Source organism: Nipponia nippon, unplaced genomic scaffold (genome assembly GCF_047370975.1).
Source record: "Nipponia nippon isolate SJK-2023a ecotype South Korea unplaced genomic scaffold, ASM4737097v1 scaffold_8, whole genome shotgun sequence".
NCBI lineage: Eukaryota > Metazoa > Chordata > Aves > Pelecaniformes > Threskiornithidae > Nipponia > Nipponia nippon.
The window spans coordinates 53,141,336-53,164,257 of record NW_028262402.1 but is presented as its reverse complement, the minus strand read 5'-3'; the positions used below and the strand labels follow the sequence as shown (position 1 = coordinate 53,164,257).

The 22,922-nt window shown below is 40.4% G+C and overlaps 1 protein-coding gene across 3 annotated transcripts in view; it reads right to left on the bottom strand.

The window, feature by feature from the left end:
• Positions 1-6,441: 6,441 nt before the first annotated feature.
• Positions 6,442-22,922, bottom strand: part of LOC148050624 (interleukin-6 receptor subunit beta-like) — a 38,047-nt gene continuing 21,566 nt past the window's right edge. For all 3 annotated transcript variants that reach the window (XM_087742590.1, XM_087742593.1, XM_087742592.1), the window contains 4 exons: positions 21,151-21,294; positions 18,766-18,862; positions 16,036-16,096; positions 6,442-10,589 (listed from right to left, as the gene is read on the bottom strand). In XM_087742590.1, coding sequence (XP_087598716.1) covers positions 10,110-10,589; positions 16,036-16,096; positions 18,766-18,862; positions 21,151-21,294 — 782 coding nt within the window. In that variant the 3' untranslated portion in view covers positions 6,442-10,109. The remainder of the gene's footprint in view (positions 10,590-16,035; positions 16,097-18,765; positions 18,863-21,150; positions 21,295-22,922) is intronic.

Below are 22,922 nucleotides of genomic sequence, written 5' to 3'. Positions count from 1 at the left end.
TGTAACTAAGTCTGTTGCACTGATACTGAACAAGAATATTACAGGAAAGGTGGTGAGGGGTTAAGTAATTGAGTGTATCATCACTGTTTAGTTACAGAAGAGGCTGAGCAGGGAATTTTCTTCTCCAGAGAAAACTACCATAGTTGCACCAGAAAGAGCTTGTCACTTTTAAACAGTAAGTTAATAAATGTGGCTGTATAGAAGTGTATGTCAAAATTCCTCTTTTTTTTTTTTTGTAAAGTAGGATCAGGAGTTTGTGCACAGCTTCTGACATTAACAGTACATGTCAGTTTATTGGCATGGATATTTTCATATTAAAATTCACTGCAGTGCTGAAGCTTCTCTATTGCTTTGTATAATGTGTAAGAATCTAAATAAACAGCAATGATTAAAATGTGCTTCTCAACAGACTTCAGCTTGCTAAGTAGGGATCTTATCTTGTGATTTTTGAGACTAGTCATGTCTGTAATGTGACCTGTGGCTGGTTTCACTCCTGCTGATCAGGTGATTTAGTCAACACATCTGTGGTCTGGGTAACTGCATTTCACCATGCTGCTCCTCTGAATGTGAAAGCAGGGAAAAAATGGATCTGAAAAATATATTGAGATGTCTTAGCAGTGGTTCAAAATAATATATTACCTATTTATATTATATACTACCTAATTTCCTTAAGTAATTACTGAAAAGAAATTCTTTTTGGAGGAGGTGATTGAAAATTGATAGAAGAAGTGAGTTTTTTAAAATCAAGCTTTTTTGTGTACATGCCTTTTTTTGCCTACTTGTTTTAAGGCAACAGGCAGACATGAGTGTTAGTACTAGTCTTTTGTTAAGTGTGCGGCTTCAGTATCAGACCTGGGGAAGACTGTGTTGCTGCTTGTGTTTTTTTGTCTCTACAAATCTTACAGACACCAATCTTAAAGACAGAGCCTGAAGGAAACCTTAATTTTTATTGAAGTACTATTTTAAAGGGTTGATTCAGATTACTGGATTTAGAAGTTGAAAGCAAATGTGTTGGTCCACATGAAATGTGAGCATTAAACATATGTATAATCATCTGCTTTCATCAGATTTGTGTCTTACTGCGGTGAGGTAATGTTTTCCACAATTGCTCCTCTGCTTTGTTCAATTTTAAGGGGATACTCTTCTTATTTTACTAAGACTTGTTTAATGTCTTCTGAGCTGTTAAATACTTGTCTTTCTACTAGCTTGGTGTTTTCCTCACAAGTATTCAACTCTTATGCATCCCAGTCATGCGGCCTGGTCTTGTCAAGACTAGGCATCTCATATGGACTAGGCTTGTCTGAACTGTACTGTAAATCATACTAACCCCTGTTACAAATCAGCCTCAAGCAAAATCATCAGTATTTCTGAATGAACCATAGTACGGAATAAATAGAAAGATGTTAGGAGATGGTATATACTAACCAGGAATAAACGTGCAGTGCTTTTTGGTTTGTTTCAGTGTGCCCAGTTAAATTCTCCTCTAGCCAGAGGAGATTTTGGGTAGATATGTTATTAAAGAGTTTATTGGGATGCAGAGAAGAGGGGCTGGCCTCTACAAAAGATGTTGACTGGATATTTATGATGTTAATTGTAAGGTGTTAACTTGATCTGTCCAAGTTTCATTTGTATCAGCAAGGAGATCCTTTGATCTGTTAAAGATCCTTAGAACTGTGGTATGTTTGTTCTGTTACTTAACCTCCAGAGAGCATGGAAAGGTGACAGCTGTACGTTTATGGTGTGATCCTGGGAGAGCTGGAGACTGCTTTACAGTGCCATTTCTCAGATAATGGGGGACATGCAATAAGTCACTAAAATACTCTGTTCTTCACTCTTCTAATTTTATAACAGGACTTAAAATACTTGCTTTGTTCAACCGAAGTGTGGCCATGCTGAATTTATTAGTTTGAAGTATACTTCAGAATCTTTTGATGGAAGAAAGTGTTAGACCTGGGTCATTGCATTGCATTGAATGCGTTAGAAATGGGCATTTACTGTGCTTTTATGGCTAGATGAAAGAGGGTAGCCAAGTATTGCATAAGCTAATTCATTCTAATAAATCGGATTCGCTTTGATCATTTTTACCTGGGGTAATTTATAGTTGTAAGGACTGTACTAATTCAGTAGATGATAATAAAACATAGAAATCCTACTTCTTTTATTTAAGAACTTTATTTTCTTCTGTGAGATGTGTAACTCTATTCCAATAGTAGCTCATAACTGCAATTGGAAAGAGTAATATATACCTTTTGAAGTCATCATGTTTCATGGCTTCTGTGTCATCCTCTGCCTATAAGAGAACTTTTTGCCTTTGTGCTCTTTATAGAGAGGAACAAATAGAGATCTATAAAGAGCATAAAGGCAAAAATCGTTATTTTAGAGGCTGTATCAGCCTTCCAGATCATAATTCTCAAGAGCTTTATAAAAGCAGTCAAGCATCATTCCTGTCCCCTGTCTCCCCCAAGTTGAGAAGAACATAAAGGGGTGAGTAACTGTCCAAGCCTGCTGGCTCCACTATTGATTCATCTTCTGACTTACAGGCACACACATGAGATCTAAAATGCTTAACATTAGTGATCAAACATCTCTGGCTGTGATAATATGGTTATTTATGCTATGTAAACTGTTGCTGCTGCTTCGTGCTTAGCTAATTGGAAGCTATGACGTTTGGGTGGAGGAGGGGTTTGGGGGCAGGTGGTGAGAACTGTGTATGATTCAGTCCCCCATTCCTTTTTGTATTATGAAGGCATGAACTTGTGTATTGTGAACTATGAATTGAGGTAACTTTAAGATGGAGTGGAAGACCAGATGTGTAAATCATGAAGGATTAATGGCTGTACCGGTTGAAGAGGACTGCATGTGTGGGAGTGGGTTGGTTGCAATGTGAGACAGGAATGAAAGTAGTTTGCCATGTGGCCCTGCTGTTAGATGGGAACTTAGGCAGGATGCTGATTTTGAGCTTATACAGAAACTGGGCTTTACCACTGTGATCTGATAACCTTTAATACCAGCTTTCCAGAAAGCTCATGGTGTTCTTGCTTTTGGATCACTGCACTACTGTTGACAATATACCCTTTCCAGAACAATACTTTGAATCAACAGACGGAAACCTTCCCTCTTTAATAGGTTCTGTGTATTACTTACCAAGACTTTGCAAATTGCAGTCTGGGATTTGCTGTAGACATACCTTGTTTCAAAAATGTTGCCCTTCATTGCTGCAAACATAGGCTGGTTGTATGTCCTGAGAGAGAAATCTCCAAGAAAGGTTCAAGCCCCTTAAGGTTTGTTGAGGGAATTACAGTGGAGAAACAGAAATGTTCAAGACAGAATCTGTCCTGGAATTTAAAAAAGTACAAGTGTGATAGCTAGTGTAGAAAGAGCATCTTCAAGAAGTTACGCTATGCTGCACTGCAGTATAAAATCCAGTGCTAGAGCACCCCCTCTTGAGCAGTAACGTTTCAGATATTGTTTGAAATATCGCATATTTAGACAGTGTGCTACAGGCTTGGTTACAAGTCTACTGCAAAGCACCACTATTTTTAGTACTGTACCACTGCTATTTCAGTACCCTAATGCAGTAGTAATCTGCTAATGTGATGTACCTCTTTCAATTAACAGGAGATACTCCGTGTATGAGTTACAGGGCCTTTTTAGTCATAGCTGACATACCTTCATTTCGACTTTGAGGACATGCCCAGTTCATTACATGGTGCCTTGCACCAACACCAGGGGACTGAGGCTGATCTGTGTTGGAGGCTTGCATTTGATTACATACAGGCAATTAGCTGATGAAATGTAGTTGTTTGAACTGTTTCTTTGAGTGGGGGGAAGGTAATTTAAAATGCTTGGGAGCAGGAAGGTGCTTTGATTTAATCTAAATCAAAAGAAAATTAAGTCAATCTGAACCCTGTAGTCCTTACTCAGTCTATGACTGCAATGAGAGTTTTGCTGGTGTAAAAAAGAGATGGGAACCGTAAGGCTGGATTCTGCTGACACGGCATTAGGCAGAGCACCATGGTGCCAGTACGCAATACCAGGCCTCCCAAGCAGCACAGCTGGTTCCAGGTCCAAGATGTATTGGGCCTGCTGGAATGTCAGACTCTGCAAGTGTAGGGGTAGAAGGAAAAACAAACTGTGTCTTCCGTTTTGTTCCTAGTGCTTGGAGCTCTGTCAGTCAACTTGTTCTCTGCATCCAAACCTTCCCTTCTGTTCCCTGAAGCTTTCCAATAACCAACCAGTATTAAAAAAAAAAAAAAAAAAAAAAAAAAAAACCAAAACACAACTGTCCTTAGAAGCTGAAAAAGTAGTATTCTGTTATGCTTGTAACTGGTTCTCCAGTGTTGCTTTGCCATGTGCTAGGATCAGCACACCTTTTCTTCAGGTCTGGAGAGCAGAAACTGAGTCACAGTATTATAAACAAAATAGACTGACTAGTTGCCAATAAAATATTTGACGGACACAGAATTTAAAATTCACTGCAACCCTGCAACTTCAAATATGCAAATATGGAAACAGAGAGGAGAAACCCTGGTGCTCAAAGAAATGTAAGAGTAAGAAACATTCTTACAGTAAATGGCACCAAAGCAATTGTATAATGGGTTTATGAGTACATACACAACCCTTTTTGGAATTGCAGACTCCTCAATCATTCCAATGGAGATATGGCCTATACTTGCTGAATTTAAGTATACTTAATATACTGCTGTAACTTCGCTTTTCTTATTTATGTTTTGCAAAATCCCGAGGGTCTTCTGACCAAGGCTGAACATGGAAATAAGGTGAATAGAATCATGTACCCCTGGATTGTGTTTTAATTGTTTTTGGAGCTAGGGTTTTTCTCAGCATCCACAAAACCTCTTATGGTAGTAGTGGAAATATTTTTATTTTTTCCTAGTGGGATCTTTATTTAGCAATGTTAATTTTCATTGAGCCAATGTATTCCATATAAATTTTATCTTAACTTTTCCACAAATGCTCTATAGCATTGGAAGAACATTTGTATGACCCAGTGTAACCAGAGCTACCGAACTAGAACTTCAATGTGACCATGTGCTATTGCTTTTAATAGCTATGAGGTACTAACCCATGCAGTGTGGAGAAGTTAGAATACACTCTGTGCCTAGATAAATAGCTTGTCTGTGTATGTTGTACAGGCATTGGCAATTACAACTGTTTTGACACAGCTATGATAATTAAAAATTGCAGAAACACAGGTAGCCTCCTTTCCAGAAGTAAGTATGTAGCACTTGAATATAACACACAGAAGTCACAGTGGCCACGTTCATTTCAAGATAGATGTAACCCACCAAAGCCATCCAGATAGTGAACACACAACCACATCTGTCATACCAAAAGGGAATTACTGAGCTTTACGGATCCTAATTCTGGTGATACCCAGTAACCATACATTTGAAATGAATGCCAGAATGGTTATTTAATTGCAACTCATAAGAAAGGTGATGGTTGCTGATAGCTGAGTACTTTGGCTTGAACCACTACTAGCAAAGTTCAAAATAGCATGTCTGCTACTCTCCAGCCTGCCTAGACTCCAATGTCTCCAGTAAGGACCTGAACCTGTTTCATCACAAGTTCCCTGGCAGTGCTGGCTGTTCCTGAGCCTATCATTCCTCAGGATTTTCCTTTCTCCTGCCTGTGTCTACCACTTTAACAAATCCAGATTACTTCCTTGGTTAGCTTGTTTCTGTAAAGTTTCTGCCCTGGCGCAGGGAAGGTTTTGTGTGAGGAAGTTAGAGCACAAGTCCTATGAGGAGCGGCTGAGGGAGCTGGCGTTGTTTAGCCTGGAGAAGAGGAGGCTGAGGGGAGACCTTATTGCTCTCTACAGCTACCTGAAAGGAGGTCGTAGCAAAGTAGGGGTCGGTCTCTTCTCCCAAGTAACAAGCGATAGGACAAGAGGGAACAGCCTCAAGTTGCGCCAGGGCAGATTTGGATTGGATATTAGGAAAAACTTCTTCACCAAAAGGGTAGTCAGGCACTGGACCAGGCTGCCCAGGGAAGTGGTGGAGTCCCCATCCCTGGAGGTATTAGAAAGACGTGTAGATGTGGTGCTTAGGGACATGGTTTAGTAGTGGACTTACTTGGCAGTATTAGGTTAATGGTTGGACTTGATGATCTTAAAGGTCTTTTCCAACCTTAATGATTCTATGATTCTATTCTATGAAGCGCTGAAGGGGTCTCTGAGGATAGGTGATGTGAATGATTGTTTCTAGCATGGCAAGTTGTTTTCAGTTTTATTAATCAAAAACTAGTGCGTCCGCTGCAGAAATAAAATAGATATGGGGTTAAGATTATTCCCCTCCATTGGCATGGAGAGATTTGTCTTAGCAGCAGTCTTCTGTAAACAGTGCTCAGAAGTGACTGATGTAAGCTGTCCTCAGTTTTATTAGCCACGTTCATACAGATCCCATCAATGCAGTACCAGGGCACAGTTAACATCATTCAGGCAGTAGACACACAGTGCCATCGAGAGAGAGAAAAAGGCAAACCAACAGTCTGTGACACAGAGTCAAGAGCTCTGAGACAAGTATCTTCTGTAAGTAGAGGACTTTAATGAAGTGCTTCATTATTTTACAATTTGTGTAGCAGTAACTAGGGTTAACTCAGATTGACAGGATGCCCCTGTGCTCTCTGCTTTCAGGGGGTCTCTGCCCAAGTGCAGATGCCATTGTGCCATAAAGGTGGCTTTTGAGGTTGCCAGAGTACCCCAAAGGCTTAGGGTTTTAGGGGATTTGTAGATATGCTGTAGTTATTATTATTCGGTTTAGCAGATAATACAGAGTGAAAAAAACCCTCTGGAATATTGTGGTTGCTGCAATCTCCTCCCCCAGGCTGAGTAGCTGTTTATCTTGACTCTGAAACACTGTGATAATTTTCAGCACTCTCTAGCTACTGCACTGTAGTCTGACCTTAAGTGTAAAAAAAAAAAAAAAAAAAAATCCCTGTGTCCATATTACATTAAAGTACACAATAAAAACCATCTACTCTGGATAGCAGAAAAAATATGTACTAACTTTGCTTTGTGCATGTTTTTAGAGGCCATATTAGAGACTGACTATTACATTCCTTTCTCTGTAAATATAAAATGCTGAAACACTGTAACCCTGCAGAGTAATACTCTATGCTGTAAATCACTATACTTATGTGCCTCCAGGCCTATGGTTAAGTCTAAGCTTTTACAATGTCTAAATTCTCACTAATGCTAACAGTGGTCATCTAGAGTTATGATGACTGGGAAAAAAAAAAAAAAATTATTAAAAAATGCCTTGGCTTTTATGGTCCTGAGCCTTCATATTTGCCATTTCACTCTTAACATAACACATATCAAAGCTAAGAATACTGAAGCTAAGAACACTTCTGAAACCACTTGAACAGTACTATAGCACATGAAATGAAATATCTTACACATTTATTAGTAGAGGTAGGCTTCTGCAGTCACTATACTGTCATTAGCATCTGTATATGCACGCACCTTTTTAAACCACCAGAAGAGGTCAGGCAATTGGACTAGATGATCATTGTAGGTCCCTTCCAGCTGAACTAAATATCCCCATAAAAGAACCAATCAAAAAAAAAAAACCACCAAAAAAAACTAGTTGCCCCTAATCTGAAGACCTGAGCACTGTGTGTCTCCTAGTCCTGCATCCCTGAGTAGGTACATTATTCCATCAAAGCCTCCTTTTTGTCTGGATGAAGCTGTTTAGCAAGTGTACTCTTCTGTTTCTGTCCACATAAATGTTTCTTTCTTTGCTCTCAAAGGATACATCATGATGGGATGAGTTCTTAATTTATAACTAATCTCCATACCAAGATTTTTCATGTAGCTCTTATTCTCCCAAATGTACGATCTACAGTCATTATACAAATATTGAGTGTGGTATTGCTCTGATGAGATCAATTAAGAATTACATATACTATGAGTTTTATAACAAAGTGGAATACATCCATCCCTTCTGTTTAAGGTAAATAGGTCCATGAGTACCTGTAGGGAAATTCTGCTGGCCTGATAAATGGATTTTCTTTAGCAAAATGTCAGGCAATGGTTAATATCATGGCTACAATACTCGCTGTGTCAAAAGCCCAAACTGTCTTTTGAGTTTCATGTATGAAGGCTGGTTCATATACTGAAACTGCTCACAAGCCATTGGATTGATTCTACTTATTTACTTTATATGTAACATAATAATATATACTGGTTTGGTAGGTGCAGAGCAAGGAAAAATTAATTCAATGTTTACAGGGATGAGTAAGTTATTGAAGCTACCAACTATATCAGGAAAATAAGTCACTCTGACCAGAAATGAAAGAAATATTATAGGTAAGGAGCATGGATATTTCTTATATTTGGGAAATGGACAAATTAGGCTGTGTTCACATGACTACTTGATAATGATTGTATATCATTTGAGGACTTCATTGTCTGTAACAGCTTTTCATTTCAGCCCCGCTACTAGATATTGCAAGTAGCAACAGCTCCGCTAATAGCAGGATCATTTATGTTCTCTTAAATTCAAATTAGGCAAAAAGTCACCTGATTGAAGTTAAAAAAATAAAGAGATTTAAAAGAATGCTCAAACCTTTGAGGTCATCTGGAGAGTGCTCCTGTTACCTCTTCTTTCAATGAGCAGAGGTAACAAGCGAGGGTGAGTGGTAACGGGTACATTGCTTTATGGCAAAACAATGCATTTGAAGTGCTAAGAAGAAACAATGCGAAACCCACAGTGAAATACAGGTTGGTTCCTGCCAGTCTTAACAGACATAGATATAAATAAAGAGAGAGTGAATATAAATAAGGAAAGTGAACAGAACAGGTTTTGTTATGGGGCCTCACTAAATCAGTCAAGTGGGGGGCAGATATGCAATTTCTTTGAGATTTTTGTAAGCACAGCTATTCTAGAACTCAGACTGCCTAATACGCATGGGAATATTTGTGTGAATGTGAATCATCCCTCACTTTTAATGAGAGAATTTTAAAAGATGTCCATCTAAGGAGCCTTCAGTGCTTATGGTACAGTTGATCAATTTCTTTCTTCACAAAATAATTTTAATAAAATGCTCCGTAAACAAGAGACGACAACAATAAACTAGGTCTTCTACAATAAGTGCAAACCATTAATGCCTACAGAGTTCATGGGCGAAAAGCTGTTGTAAACTGGAAAAACAGTTCAGACTCCTTGCACCATGGAGATACATCATGGAGTCACATAGAAAGCATGTTAAGGAAGACCCTTTTATCCCCAATATACCAATGACTCCTCCTCTATGCAAGCTTTGGAGGGATGACTAACTGAACTATCTATTGAGCTCTTAAAGTTTGTTCAACAGATATCGTCATTGCATGCAGTGTGAAATCATATCTGCAACTACCTCTCATAACAGAACATGAATGGTCTGCTATGTCTGTGTAGAAAAATATAGGAAGAAATAGCCTTAATTTAATGCAAGTAAAAACTCCAATATTAATAATGATACTCACTATCATCTTCATTTACACAGCACTATTCATCTATGATGAATAAAGGTGTAAAGATCCAAGATGTAAAGCTTGACGTAGACAAATAGTGCTTTACACAGGTGGATAAGCATCATTTTCTGTTCCTAAATTCAAGGCCTTTCACTCTTCTGTTTGGCCAGCTTTGACTAGCTGGCTTCTTTGGAGTGGTAGACTCTTTTGCTGGAATTTTTACTGAAGAACTTACCAGATCTGAAAATCAGGTCTTAGACTGGTTGCAGTGATTAGGTGCTGGATCTAGTTCTGATGACTAGAACAACATTGTGCTTAGAGCAGAAGCCTTCAAATGGGATCCTGAGTGCCCTGGGACTAAGCACCTAGCAAAATTTACCTTACCAGAAGGTTTTTCATACAGTTCCCTGAAAGTTTTGCCTGTGTGAAGACAGTAGGACTTTCCACAGAATGACTGTGGTGAAATAGCTAACCTAATTATATAATCAATCTATTTCACCAATAAAGCTTATTGAAGTAGAAACTAACTATTGTCACAAGCTCACTGTCCTATGTGGTCCTAATGGCTCCATTCAAGCATCAGAGGTTTTGGAACTTATGGTTTTATGGTATGGAAAATTATGAAGATGTTTCAGTGTGAGTTGACTTGTCCCATCAAAGTTGGTCCAGATGGCAAAAATACTACCTGGCTTTGTTTGAGGTAGTCTTGAGGAGCAAACAAAACCTTATGCTCAGTTTGTGCTGGCTTACTACTTAGTTCCATCTCCAGATGAGGACGAGCGGCTCTTGCAGGCAGCTTCACTGTCAGACTCATCAGGGCTTTCTGGCTGAACTCCATGCTGGTGTAGTCACTCAAGAATGGTACCGTAATGGAAATGATTCCTTCTTCTTCACTTGTAACTGCTTCTTCAGCGATTTCTTCATGCCTTAGGCTTATGTCTGTGCTATTGCTAGGTCCTTCTGACTGGCAAGTGTCACACTTGCTGTCTTCTCCACCATCTGTAAAGACATCTAGCTTCAAAGGAGCCTTTGACTCATGCTCTATGACATAGAGGCTGGTGATATCATTGTCTGACAGGGCCTGAAGCAGTGACCTTGAAACAGGTTTAGTCTGCAAGACAAAGCAAGGAGAAAGAATAATTTTAGTATCATACTTTTGCAAAGTGCAATTGCAATCTACTGAAATAAATAACAAAATAATAAAGCTAGGAGACAGGCAGCCTGGTCTTGCCTACATAATATGCTAACTAATCAATTTTATTTCATCTTCGTTGGTTTTAGAAACATGAATGAAAATATTTCCCTAATTCAGAGGACTACCTTTTCCTCTCCCATAGTATTTAAGCAAAGTTTTTCTTGCTTTTATGTGTGCTTGGGACAAAATGTAGTGGTGATAAAATGTAGGCTTCACGATGTGCTGTTCTGAGACCCACAGCTTTCAAAAAGTTTAACGAATGTGTTACTATAAAAAGACAGCATCTTGAACTGAACAGCAGCCAAACAAGCTTTTGCTGTCAGCTGCTGCAAGCAGTTTGTTATTCAACTTAATGCCATGCTGTGATCTAATATACCTTGGGTTACAAGTTTTTGGAAATTCTGGATGATTAAATAGAGAACAGTTTCTAACACCAAGCATCCTTCTTTTCCACTTCGATTGATCTGCTGCGTTTTCCCACTTTTGCCATAATATTTTCAAAATTATGGCCAGGCTGGTATGTTCTCTGGTATAACTATTAGCTCCCCCCCCCCCTTTTTTTTCCCCCTCCTCAGTTACTCTAAATTTGTTTAAACTGTTATGGTTCTTTTGCAAGAAATAAATAAGTGTGTATTGTTTTTTATTTTCTTTCTTCTTACAATTTGTGTTCTGACTTGGAAATGAGTATGCTGTTCTTCGAAATCTCAGCAATCCCGCATAAAATATCGCTATTTTTCTCTTGTAATGGAATGAGTAGACACCTCTGCATGGTCCGCTTTTGCCTTGTTTTGAATAAAGATCTGTGTGATATGTACCTCCATTATCACATTTATTATGAACAGCAGCCCGAACTCTACACCTACCAAATCTAAAATAAGCTCTCTATGAGCTTCCGTCTGGAAGAGGCACTAACAGGTGAAGAAGCAGCATCATCTTTGAAAAATCTTGTCTAAACGTGAAGAACAGGACACTGATGGGGTGGCTAGCTGGCCATGTTAGTCTCCATTCTCCTGACCTCTCTGTGCTCACTGAATTGAGAGTGTCTCCAGTTCTACCTGGCCAAGAAGGCCAATAGCATCCTGGCTTGCATCAGAAATAGTGTAGCCAGCAGGACTAGGGAAGGGATCGTCCCCCTGTACTTGGCACTGGTGAGGCTGCACCTTGAATACTGTGTTCAGTTTTGGGCCCCTCACTCCAAGAAGGACATCAAGGTGCCGGAGCGTGTCCAGAGAAGGGCAATGAAGCTGGTGAAGGGTCTAGAGCACAAGTCTTATGAGGAGCGGCTGAGGGACCTGGGGTTGTTTAGCCTGGAGAAGAGGAGGCTGAGGGGAGACCTTATCACTCACTACAGCTACCTGAAAGGAGGGTGTAGTGAGGTGGAGGTTGGTCTCTTCTCCCAAGTAACAAGCGGTAGGATGAGAGGAAATGGCCTCAAGTTGCGCCAGGGCAGGTTTAGGTTGGATATTAGGAAAAACTTCTTCACCAAAAGGGTAGTCAGGCACTGGAACAGGCTGCCCAGGGAAGTGGTGAAGTCCCCATCCCTGGAGGTATTTAAAGGATGGGTAGACGTGGTGCTTAGGGACCTGGTTTAGTAATGGACTTGGCAGTGTCAGGTTAATCATTGGACTCAATGATCTTAAAGGTCTTTTCCAACCTAAATGATTCTATGACTCTATCCGTTATTTCTGTTTCTGCCATGTTATCAGCACTATGGTATTTCTCTACCAGACTTGGCTAATACAGGCTTCATTTCCTTTTATAGTTGCTTTGCCTCTGCAGGAACACTTAAATGCATTTTCAATAGGTATATTTTGCTTTTAAAGTATTTATGTCAAAGTGGCACTCTGGTTCATAAAGCCTTTTTGTCTTTCCTATAACAAGCAGTCTCTATGTATTTCACCTGCACTTCTTCAAAATGGGAAATTATTCTTTGAACGTGTTAGGTTATTTTGGCTGGTAGTTCTCACTCCTTCTTTGCTGAACTTCTATCCTGCAATTCAACTCCACCTAAGCTTATTATTACATTGAAACACGTTCAGGTCTTCCGCTTTCTTTACGGCAGAAATTACCCAAATGCTGAATATACTAGATTCTTTTTTTGCCTTTGAGAATCATAGAATAGAATCATAGAATTGTTTAGGTTGGAAAAGACCTTTAAGATCATCAAGTCCAACCATTAACCTAGTCCACTGCCAAGTCCACCACTATACCATGTCCTCAAGCACCACGTCTACCCGTCTTTTAAATACCTCCAGGGATGGAGACTCAACCACTTCCCCGGGCAGCCTGGTCCAATGCCTGACTACCCTCTCAGTGAAGAAATTTTTCCTAATATCCAACCTAAACCTGCTCTGGCAAAACTTGAGTCCACTTCCTCTAGTCCTTTGGACACGCTCCAGCACCTCAATGTCCTTCTCATAGTGAGGGGCCCAAAACTGAACACAGTACTCAAGGCACGGCCTCACCAGTGCCAAGTACAGGGGCACTATCACCTCCCTGGTCCTGCTGGCCACACTATTTCTAATGCAAGCCAGGATGCTATTAGCCTTCTTGGCCACCTGAGCACACTGCTGCCTCATATTCAGCCGGCTGTCAACCAACACCCCCAGGTCCTTTTCTGCCAGGCAGCTCCCCAGCCACTCCTCCCCCAGCCTGTAGCGTTGCATGGGGTTGTTGTGACCCAAGTGCAGGACCTGGCACTGAGCCTTGTTGAATCTCATGCAGTTGGTCCTGGCCTGTTGATCCAGCCTGTCCAGGTCCCTCTGCAGGGCCTTCCTACCCTCCAGCAGATCAACACTCCTGCCCAGCTTGGTGGTGTCTGCAAACTTACTGAGGGTGCACTCGATCCCCTCATCCAGATTATTGATAAAGACATTAAACAGAACTGGCCCCAGTACTGAGCCCTGGGGAACACCACTCATGACCAGCTGCCAACTGGATTTAACTCCATTCACCACAATTCTCTAGGCCTGGCCATCCAGCCAGTTTGTTACCCAGCAAAGAGTACACCCATCCAAGCCATGAGCAGCCAGTTTCTCCAGGAGAATGCTGTGGGAAATGGTGTCAAAGGCCTTACTAAAGTCCAGCTAGACACCATCCACAGCCTTTCCCTCATCCACTAAGTGGGTCACCTTGTCATAGAAGGAGACCAGGTTAGTCAAGCAGGACCTGCCTTTCATAAACCCATGCTGACTGGGCCTGATCCCCCGGTTGTCCCATACATGCCGCGTGATGGCACTCAGGATGATCTGCTCCATAACCTTCCCTGGCACATCCTCCTTCCAGCCTTTCTTGTAGATGGGTGTTACATTTACTAACCTCCAGTCAACTGGGACCTCCCTGGTTAGCCAGGATTGATGACAGATGATGGAAAGTGGCTTGGTGAGCACTTCCACCAGCTCCCTCAGTACCCTTGGGTGGATCCCATCTGGCCCCATAGACTTGTGTGTGTCTAAGTGGGTAGCAGGTCACTAACCATTTCCCCTTGGATTATGGGGGCTTCATTCTGCTCCCTGTCCCTGTCTTCCAGCTCAGGGGGCTGGGTACCCCGAGAACAACTGGTCTGACTATGAAAGACTGGGGCAAAGGTGGCATGAAGTACCTCAGCCTTTTCCTTGTCCTCTGTCACTATGTTTCCCCCTGCATCCAATAAAGGATGGAGATTCTCCTTAGCTCTCCTTTTGCTGCTAAGGTATTTGTAGAAACATTTTTTGTTATCTTTTACAGCAGTAGCCAGTTTAAGTTCCAGTTGGGGTTTGGCCCTTCTAATCTTCTCCCTGCATAACCTCACAACATCCTTGTAGTCCTCCTGAGTTGCCTGCCCCTTCTTCCAGAAGTCTCACTTCAAACAAGTATTGAATCTGCAGATATCCCACCTTCTAAATGCATGGTGGAGAAGAAGCAAGAGGATTAGGTGGAGTTATTTTTACTGGAGTGGTCAGTGAGGGACATCTGAATCCCAGCACTGAGAACTGGAAGTTGCTTGGTGCTCGTAAGCAGATCAATTTCTTTAACTGAAGAAAACAGTGAAACCCCAGTCTTCTAACGGCATCACTTTTGAAACTCTGACTTTGTACAGCTGTACATTTGTCCATCTGATCCTCCTTTGTTCAGCATTATCTGGATTTGGCAAAATGACTATCTGATACTACCTCTGAGCTCACCACTTCTTTGTCTACATTTAGCTGGAAGAAAGGAGTAAAGCAAGCAAGGAATTCCTGATCTGAAATATGAAAGGTCATACTTGCTCTGTTGAAGGAAGCAATGCTGATGTTCAGCAAAACCTTTGATTACCAGCAGCCTGTCAGGGTCTTCTGAAATTTTGTTGCTGATGATTTCATTCTGTGTCCTAGATTTGGACAGTGTCTGGCTTGTAAATACCTTCCAGCTTCTGCCTGATCTTTGACTAAATAGCTAGAAGTCTGCTTTGTTAAAGCTCACAAGTTGGCTTGAGAAACTATATGTACGAGTGCCAAATTAAGTTCAGGTCTACCAGAAAAATCAGAGATTTAAAAAGGAAAGCAGTACAAGTTCCTGCTCCAAAAATGTAATGGTTGGCAATCTGAGACTTGGGAGGTCTGAGGTGTCCTAGAGGAAGGACTTTTAGTATCAGGTGTCAGGAAAACTGAAGCAGAAACTTTTTTAAAAGGGGGGAGGAAGGAAAGGAAGATGCAAATAAGTCCACTAATAGCCAAAAATTAATAACATGGTGCCCAGCAGCTGATTTCCATGCGCTTCTTCAGTCCTGAAATTCTGATATCCTTGCCAAAGCATATGGGAAAGCCGTGGGCAAGATTTGAACATGCTGCTGAACTTCAGTGCCTGTTGACTAGTAGGTGCTCCTCAGCCAGCTGCCAGGTGACCAGCTAGAGCCCCTGGATTGCTCTGAAGGTGGGTAGAGACTGAGGGGTAAGGAGCAGATTTCAGAAAACACCATATACATGGCCTCCGTTGTGAGACTTCTGTGGAATTAGGTCACAATGCATTACTTTGTATTTTGAGTAACTTGTACTTAATAATCAGTTCCAGTTGGGAAAAACTGACTGGATATAAAACCTGAATTTCTCTCTTTAGACTCCATCTCCCCCCATTTGACTTTGCTTTGTTCTTTTAACAACCATACCTTTAAATGCGCTCTATAACGTTCTCAAAAAAGCCTGAGAAGCTTTATTAATTTAAAAAGTGTGTACAGCTTCTGCTTAAACAGCAACCCTCTCCCATTCTATATTTCTAACATACCCTAGCTTCCCAACTGTTGGTAGTAGACATTTACTAGTGAAAAGACTAATAATTGGCATTACTGATTAATCAGTAGATAAGATCTCCCTTGTGTATTTTTTCACACCATCAGAACAGTACTTGCCATATCTTGGAGTGCACTGCTGTTTCTTGGACTTGGTACACTGGGCCAGAATATTTTCAGCCTGTAAAGAAATAGTCTAAATTTATTGTCTGTTAAATGACTGACCTTTCCTATGCATTTAAATTAACTATCATTTATACATAACATTTTATTGGTATTTTCATGACCATCAAAACAAGACATTCTACAATGACTATTAAGCACAATGCCAATTGAAAACTGAAGACCAAGCTTGACAGTCTACACTGAAATGCTGAGCTAGTGATTATTGGCATCTTTGTTTAAGGACAAAGGAACCATGACAAGAGCTTGTAATATTGTCTCTTTTTATACATTTAATCATTGTATATTCCTAATTTACTATGATTTTCACAAAACCTCCATCTTCCTTGAGGACTCTTGGACATATAGGAGGAAGTTTGGTTGAGTAAGTATTTGCTCCTGGACTTCTACTTGGAAGTTTACTTCCCTCAAACAAAGAGCAAGCTATTGCTGTTTTTAGCCGCTGCGCAGTGACATTGGTGGCCCGGAAAAGGCTCTCCCTGGGACCTGCAGACCAGAACAGGTGGGACAACACAGCTCCTGCTCTTTCCTGATTGTTTTGAGTTTGGCTCTTTCTGGGAGCTATTACATACAGTATCTCTCTGTTTCACCTGACATGAATCTAAACACACCTTTACTAAAAACTCACACCAGCTGTAGAGGACAGGGTTTGTAGGTAGAGCTGAGTTTGCCAACTGAGCTGTTTGAATGGGTTTCAGCTGGCTGCTTGTCCACAGACCTCTCATCACAGCCCTTTTTTTTCCAAGCTGATTCCTTGCACCCAGGGACCCAGAAACAACAAAACTGGTAACAAGCTGCTATGCTCTCCAGCCTCCCTGAGCCACCCCCTCCATGGGCACCACCTCAGGCATTGTCCTCTCTGGCCCTTCCTGAGAGGACAGGCTGTAATGGTGGCCTGATCGTCACTCCCACCACCCTGGGATGCTGGTGCTAGCCCCAGGCTGGCAGAGGCCAGCTGTGATTTCCCTGCAGAGTTGGGGCAGTGGGATGGGAATTTCTAAAGGATTTTCTGCTGAGCTGACTGATCCCATTGGCATCAGTCACCCCTGACTGCTCATCACTGGCTCCTGTGGGAGCAGAGGGAGACCGTCTCTCAGCATTTTTGGACTGATCACCTCCCTGTCAGCAGCTGCTCTCAGAGCACCCCACTGTGAGCTTTGAGCAATGACTCACCTCCATAGGAAGAAAACTCAACACAGCTGTGAGAGACTCTGGGAGGTTATGTAGCCCATCACCCTGCCTTAGTGTTGGCTTCACTGTTGTCTGGTTTTCACATAAAATCTAGACTTCATTAGTTGTAAGCCTCTCTTTAGGTTGTGGTTTGAGGTGAAGTCTGAAGCTGTACAGTTACTGGATCTCCTTGCTGATCCTCTGAAGATGGGTGTTTGGCTTGGTGGTAAGTCCTTTTTTACAAATCAAGCAGGCAATTGAGATGAGGGGATCCTTGGGACCCTTCATCTCCGTTCCAGGTGTTTGATACTACTGCATATTTAATTGCCATTTCGTAGGGCTATACTAGGCTTCTGTGTGCTGTTTTTTTAGTTTTCCAAAAACTCTTTCCTAATGGGCTCAGACAATGAGGTATGATCTTATATTTAACACAATGAAGTTTGCCCTATGTCAAAATTTCTGCGTAGGTCTCAGAAGTTCTTGTCAAAAAGGTCAGATCAGATATAGAGCAACTTAAAGTATAATCTGAAAAGGAAAGTGCACAGGAGACTTTATGTGGACTTCAGTCTGTTTCCCAATGGAAGGGCAGGAGTTTAGCCTGATGCACAAGCTAAAGCAAGCTATGTCATGCTGTATGGCTTTCAAGACATGGGTTGTACCATCTGTCTGTTCTGTCCTTTAGCCACTGTGCTTTCAGCTTCTGAGGCTGGTGCTTTGTAAAAAGGAGAAAAAGGGAGGGCAGTGTTCTAGGACACAAATAGTATGCATAGTAATATGAATGGTTGTATGCAACTAGCTTTATCAGAAAAGTAATATTAGAACCCATTATTATGCAAGCCATTTTTCTTTTAGTGGTAGTGTATGCTCTTAATATTTTACCTGAGATTAATTTGAGAGGGGTGTACTTTATTACTGCAGAGAACAATTTATCCTAAAATAAGAGGACCTCATCCATATCTTACAGGTACCCTTGTTATTCTCCCTACTTCCTACTCATCCATCCATTACTCCTTTTCATTATGTGCTTATGTGCATAATCTATACAGTTAACTTCCAAATGTGTTTGCAGGAAACTGCTTAGATGGCAACATCAACTTGTGTATGTTGCTGGAATCTATTTTTGTATTTCAGTAGAAGAGATACGATTATCAGTTGGGAATGAAAGAGCAAAATAATCAAATGCATGCTTTTTCCATATATATATAACCTATTTTCCACTGTGAGAAATAGTCCTTGCTCTTTTCTAGGGTGTTTGAGACAGAAGGTTAGTCAGATAACTATCAAAAGCAAAAGATTATCGATTTTTTGCCCATTATTTTAATCAGCTGATAGTGGCTTGTAATTGCTCTCACTGTGTAAATGACTGGGTTGGCTTTTGTGTTGTGTGCGTTTTGAGTTCTGTTGCTTTTAATGACAAAAAAGGCCCAGGGCTATGAAACTCGGCGTTAAGCAAAACGGAAGTGCTGCTAACAACTTCAACCAATATTCCCTTCTTACCTTTTAAGCACCAGAGAACAAGAGAGAGGTGCAAAAACCAGAAAGAACATCATGCTGAAGCAAAGGACAGTCACAAAAACTTCAAATTCTCCTTTATCTGGTGGGAAATGGAGAGACTGAATCAGACTTACGGTATCAAGTATAGAAAGGCTATATTGCCTCCACAAGAGAAAGATTTCAAACAGAAGTCAAGTCAAACTTTACATGTATTCTGGGATTATTGTGAGTGAAATCTAGTTAAAACAAGACCTGGGATTTCTGGGGGGACTGAGGCTTTCAGGTTTGTATTTTTAAGGTATCTAGATATATGTGCTGAATTCTTAAATCCACCATCCAAAGATAAACACGTTACAATAAGAGAAGCATTCCTACTCCCCATGCTATTATGTGAGCTCTAGCTTGTTTCATGGGTCACGACCCTGATGCACGTCTGACTTTATAAGAAACTATTTGAGTGAAAGTGGCTTTTAATCTGTTTCAGGTTTTACTAGTAGGGTTCAGTTGTTTTTTTCTTTTTTGGTGAGATCACACCTGGTCCTGATAACAATAATATGGTTTGTGTATTTGGTAGGTGCCATGCTTCACCTGTTAGGAACATTAAGACAATTTTATCTGCAATCAGCCATTTGTCAACCCTTGCTGTGAACCTACACCTCCTGTCGCCTATGTTAATACCTGCTTGAGATACCTCCCACCATCCCCTACCCCCTTGAAGGAGATAAAGTTCTTGAAGGGTTAATGAAGGTTGATAAGGTGCTCAGGCAGTGAGAGAACTTCTGCTAACACAGGAACCAAACCAGTCTGTGATGCGAAGAGTGGGCTGGGGTTGAGGTGTTCTTTAGATCGCTAAATCAATAGTTTCAAAATAGCACCAGGAAAGTGTGGTCAGTCCATGATTGTGTTGCTGATACTGACAAACCATATTTGCAAAAAGGCTGCTTGCTTTATCTTTTCCTACCCACCCTCCAACAAAAAAATATTTTTTAAAAAAAATCAAACAGCTACTTAATTTTGCTTTAAAAGGTATTTGAAAAACTGCAAATTGCTTTGTTTCTGACAAAGGTTTTTATGACAAAGAAACCTGAGGTTCTTCTAATGGATTAAGTAACCTGTGAAATGTTGGCGGCGGGGGGGGGGGAATAGTAAATGTAATGTTTAAATTCAATGTAATTACTTGAATTTTTAAAATTTTGCATTAAATTAACTCTTCACTTTTGTTATTTTCCTGAAAAATTGAATCCTATCCAAATATATGTTCAGTAGGACGCATGGAATAAAGTCCTGCAGAAAACCTCCAGTGGAGACACTTTAATTTCTTGTGTTGACAGGAGAAAGGATTTCAGTTGGGGGTGAGGAGGGACAGAAAAGAAACACTGTTGATTTCAAGGAAGATTTTTAATTTATTTCCCTTTTTCTTTCTGCTTCATGCTTTTGACTGTTCAGGTGTTTGTGTTCATATGTCCTTCACTTAACACAAAAAAGCTGTAGTGGGGAGAAGCCATTTGCATACTTCTGTCTCTGAATTTCACAGGTTACTTTTCCTGTGGCTGATAACCACATCAGCTTGTTCTGTTATTTTCTTTTTTTATTTAGAAACCTTCAGTTCAGTGAAGCTGTGATCAAACCAAAAAATGGTCTGCTGCAGTGTTAGATTTAGTCTAAGGTGTTAAACACCTGATAAGGTGTTAAAAATGTTTGAGAGACCATGTTTAGCCAACTGTATATAATTATAATATATGAGACTTTATAAATGTAACTGTATTTATATTTTTAGCCTATGCAGGCACCTTTGAAAAAAGCAAACTTTTCCCAGTGAACTATAGGATCTGTTACATAAAATGTACTTAAATTATTAGAAGACAAAAGATCCTTTGATTAGCTGTCACCCACAATAGGAGCAATTGAAAGAGACTTTGTTTTGTTTTGTTTTTTTAACAGTTAATGTCTCAGGGGTCTAACTGGAAACCAGTTTTACATGATTGCTCAGGATTGTGCCAAGAGCAAAGACTACTGAACTTAACTAGTCACAGGCAGAATATTTAAACTGCTGAAATCTATGACAGGAATCAGCAATAATAAAGATATGTGCATACAGCTAGCATAAAAAGGTCAGAAAATGTTTGAGATGAGGAACCCTAGCTAAGTCTTCCTGACAGGTTAGGTAATGAAATACAGGCAGAGTTGTTCTGTGATGCATAGTTTACCTCTAAGAAAGGAACAATTTTGTGTCTTTGCTACCAGTAACTAAGGATTGAATAAAAATCTTGTGCATGAGCACACTGTAAATCCTTGAAAAGCAGGAAAGGGTAGAGAATAATGCCATATGTAGTGCATAAAGCAAGGATTGACGCTGGATAACACAAATGCATAGAGCTTCTACAATACCGTATTTTGGAGTGCTGAAAGGTTGTGAAAGAGTTGGAGGTCCTTCACCAGCATTAGTGAATCCTGAAATCTGCACACGGTATGTGGTTTTTCCCTTCAGTTTGGTAAGATGGTAACTTGTGGTAGAAGAATTGAGAGTAACAGCTGAAATGCAAGAGGGGTTGGGGAAGGAGACGATTAGATGAACTCTGATGGCTGAGTCTGTATCAGTGTAGCTGACTGGGGAAAAGGCAAAATTTCTGTGCCCTAATCCATACCTGGAGGAAGCCACACTGCACAGATGTTCTTTGGATGGATGCAAGATTTCTCCAAAATACTTATGTACATTTTAAATCCAGAGATAAAAAGCATGAGCCTTTAACACACCAAGGATATTTAGGGTGGTGAGTGCAGAAGGCTGCGTATACTGCATGACAGGAAAATACACTGACCAGTGGTTTTCGTGTTGGCTGTAACAGTTGACATAAAGACTAGACTTTATCACATGCTTCACCCTCACTACAGTAGTCAGTAGTTATTCATCTCGATTAATACCAGTGCTATTACTCATCATTCAGTACAGAAAAAGGGCTGTGCATTCTGCTTCACCTACTTTGTAGGCCTTTCAGCTCAACCTTTCTCTTCTGATGGTGCAGTGACTTTTCCCCTGGCCAGAATAATGCAACCAATGATGCTTTAGTATGCCTTTAACAGGGCAGAAATTACTTTTCAAGTATGCCACTGTGAATTTAAGATCTTCATAGAAGTGGAAATGGTGCTGTAGCCTATAGGCTTCCTTCCCCAAAATTCTCCAATAAAGTTATTCTTCCTGCCTAGAAAACATGGCAATTGAGTGTTGTGCCACTGCTGTATTGACTGATTACAGCAGAGGGGAAAAAAAAAAAAAAAGTTCAGTCCTGGACACTCCCCTTCTGTCTCCTCTAGCGCTTTCTGATAGGTATTTGGGGTGGAATAGACCCCCCTGAAAATGGTGCCAAACCTCCTGCTAATGCTGTGTACTTGAAGCTTTTGTTACTCTTCATGGTCCTGTAAAGGCATAGGCCAACATAGATTACAGAACCCTTGCTCTTCTCCTTTGTCGGGTCTTAGGTTCTATTTGTCTTTCATAGCATGTCTTTCATTTTATTTGAAAGTCAGTATGTGCACAGTTAATGTAGTATTATTTCTGGCAAGAAGACTTTCCACTGGAAAGCAGAAGAAAAATGTTTATCAAAAGAAGTATGGGGATTTTTTTTGAAAACTCAAGTGGTTTGAGCTCACAACTATTCATTTATTTCAATGTGTAGAAGTTTCATCCTTTGTGGGTAAACACAAAAGTTATCAATTTAAGAAAATGTTTCTAAAAATGAAATTAATAATAGTGTCTTTGAAAACAGGAAAGAAATACAAACTGTATTCCCTGCTAACTGTGTTCGAAAAAGAAATATATAATCTCTTAAATCCTATAGAAAGGCTCGGAGTCAAGCTTGGCTGAGTTGCAATGAAACATAAAAGTGTTGTGACTGAAATCGTAATACCTCAGAAATACTGAGAGCATACATCTTCCTTTCAGTGGTACTAGAGAATTCTGCAGTAGTCTTAGAACTGTAAGTTTTAAGGAAATATTTTCTTATCAATATTTAATGTGAGATGATATCTAGAAAATCCTATGTATTCATAGGACCACCTAGAGCATTAAAACTCTAACCAGGAGCCGACCTTTGAGAGTGCTCAACTCCCACAGAAATCTAAGTAACTCAGTAGTGTGCTGCAACAGCACTTAATGGTCTGTG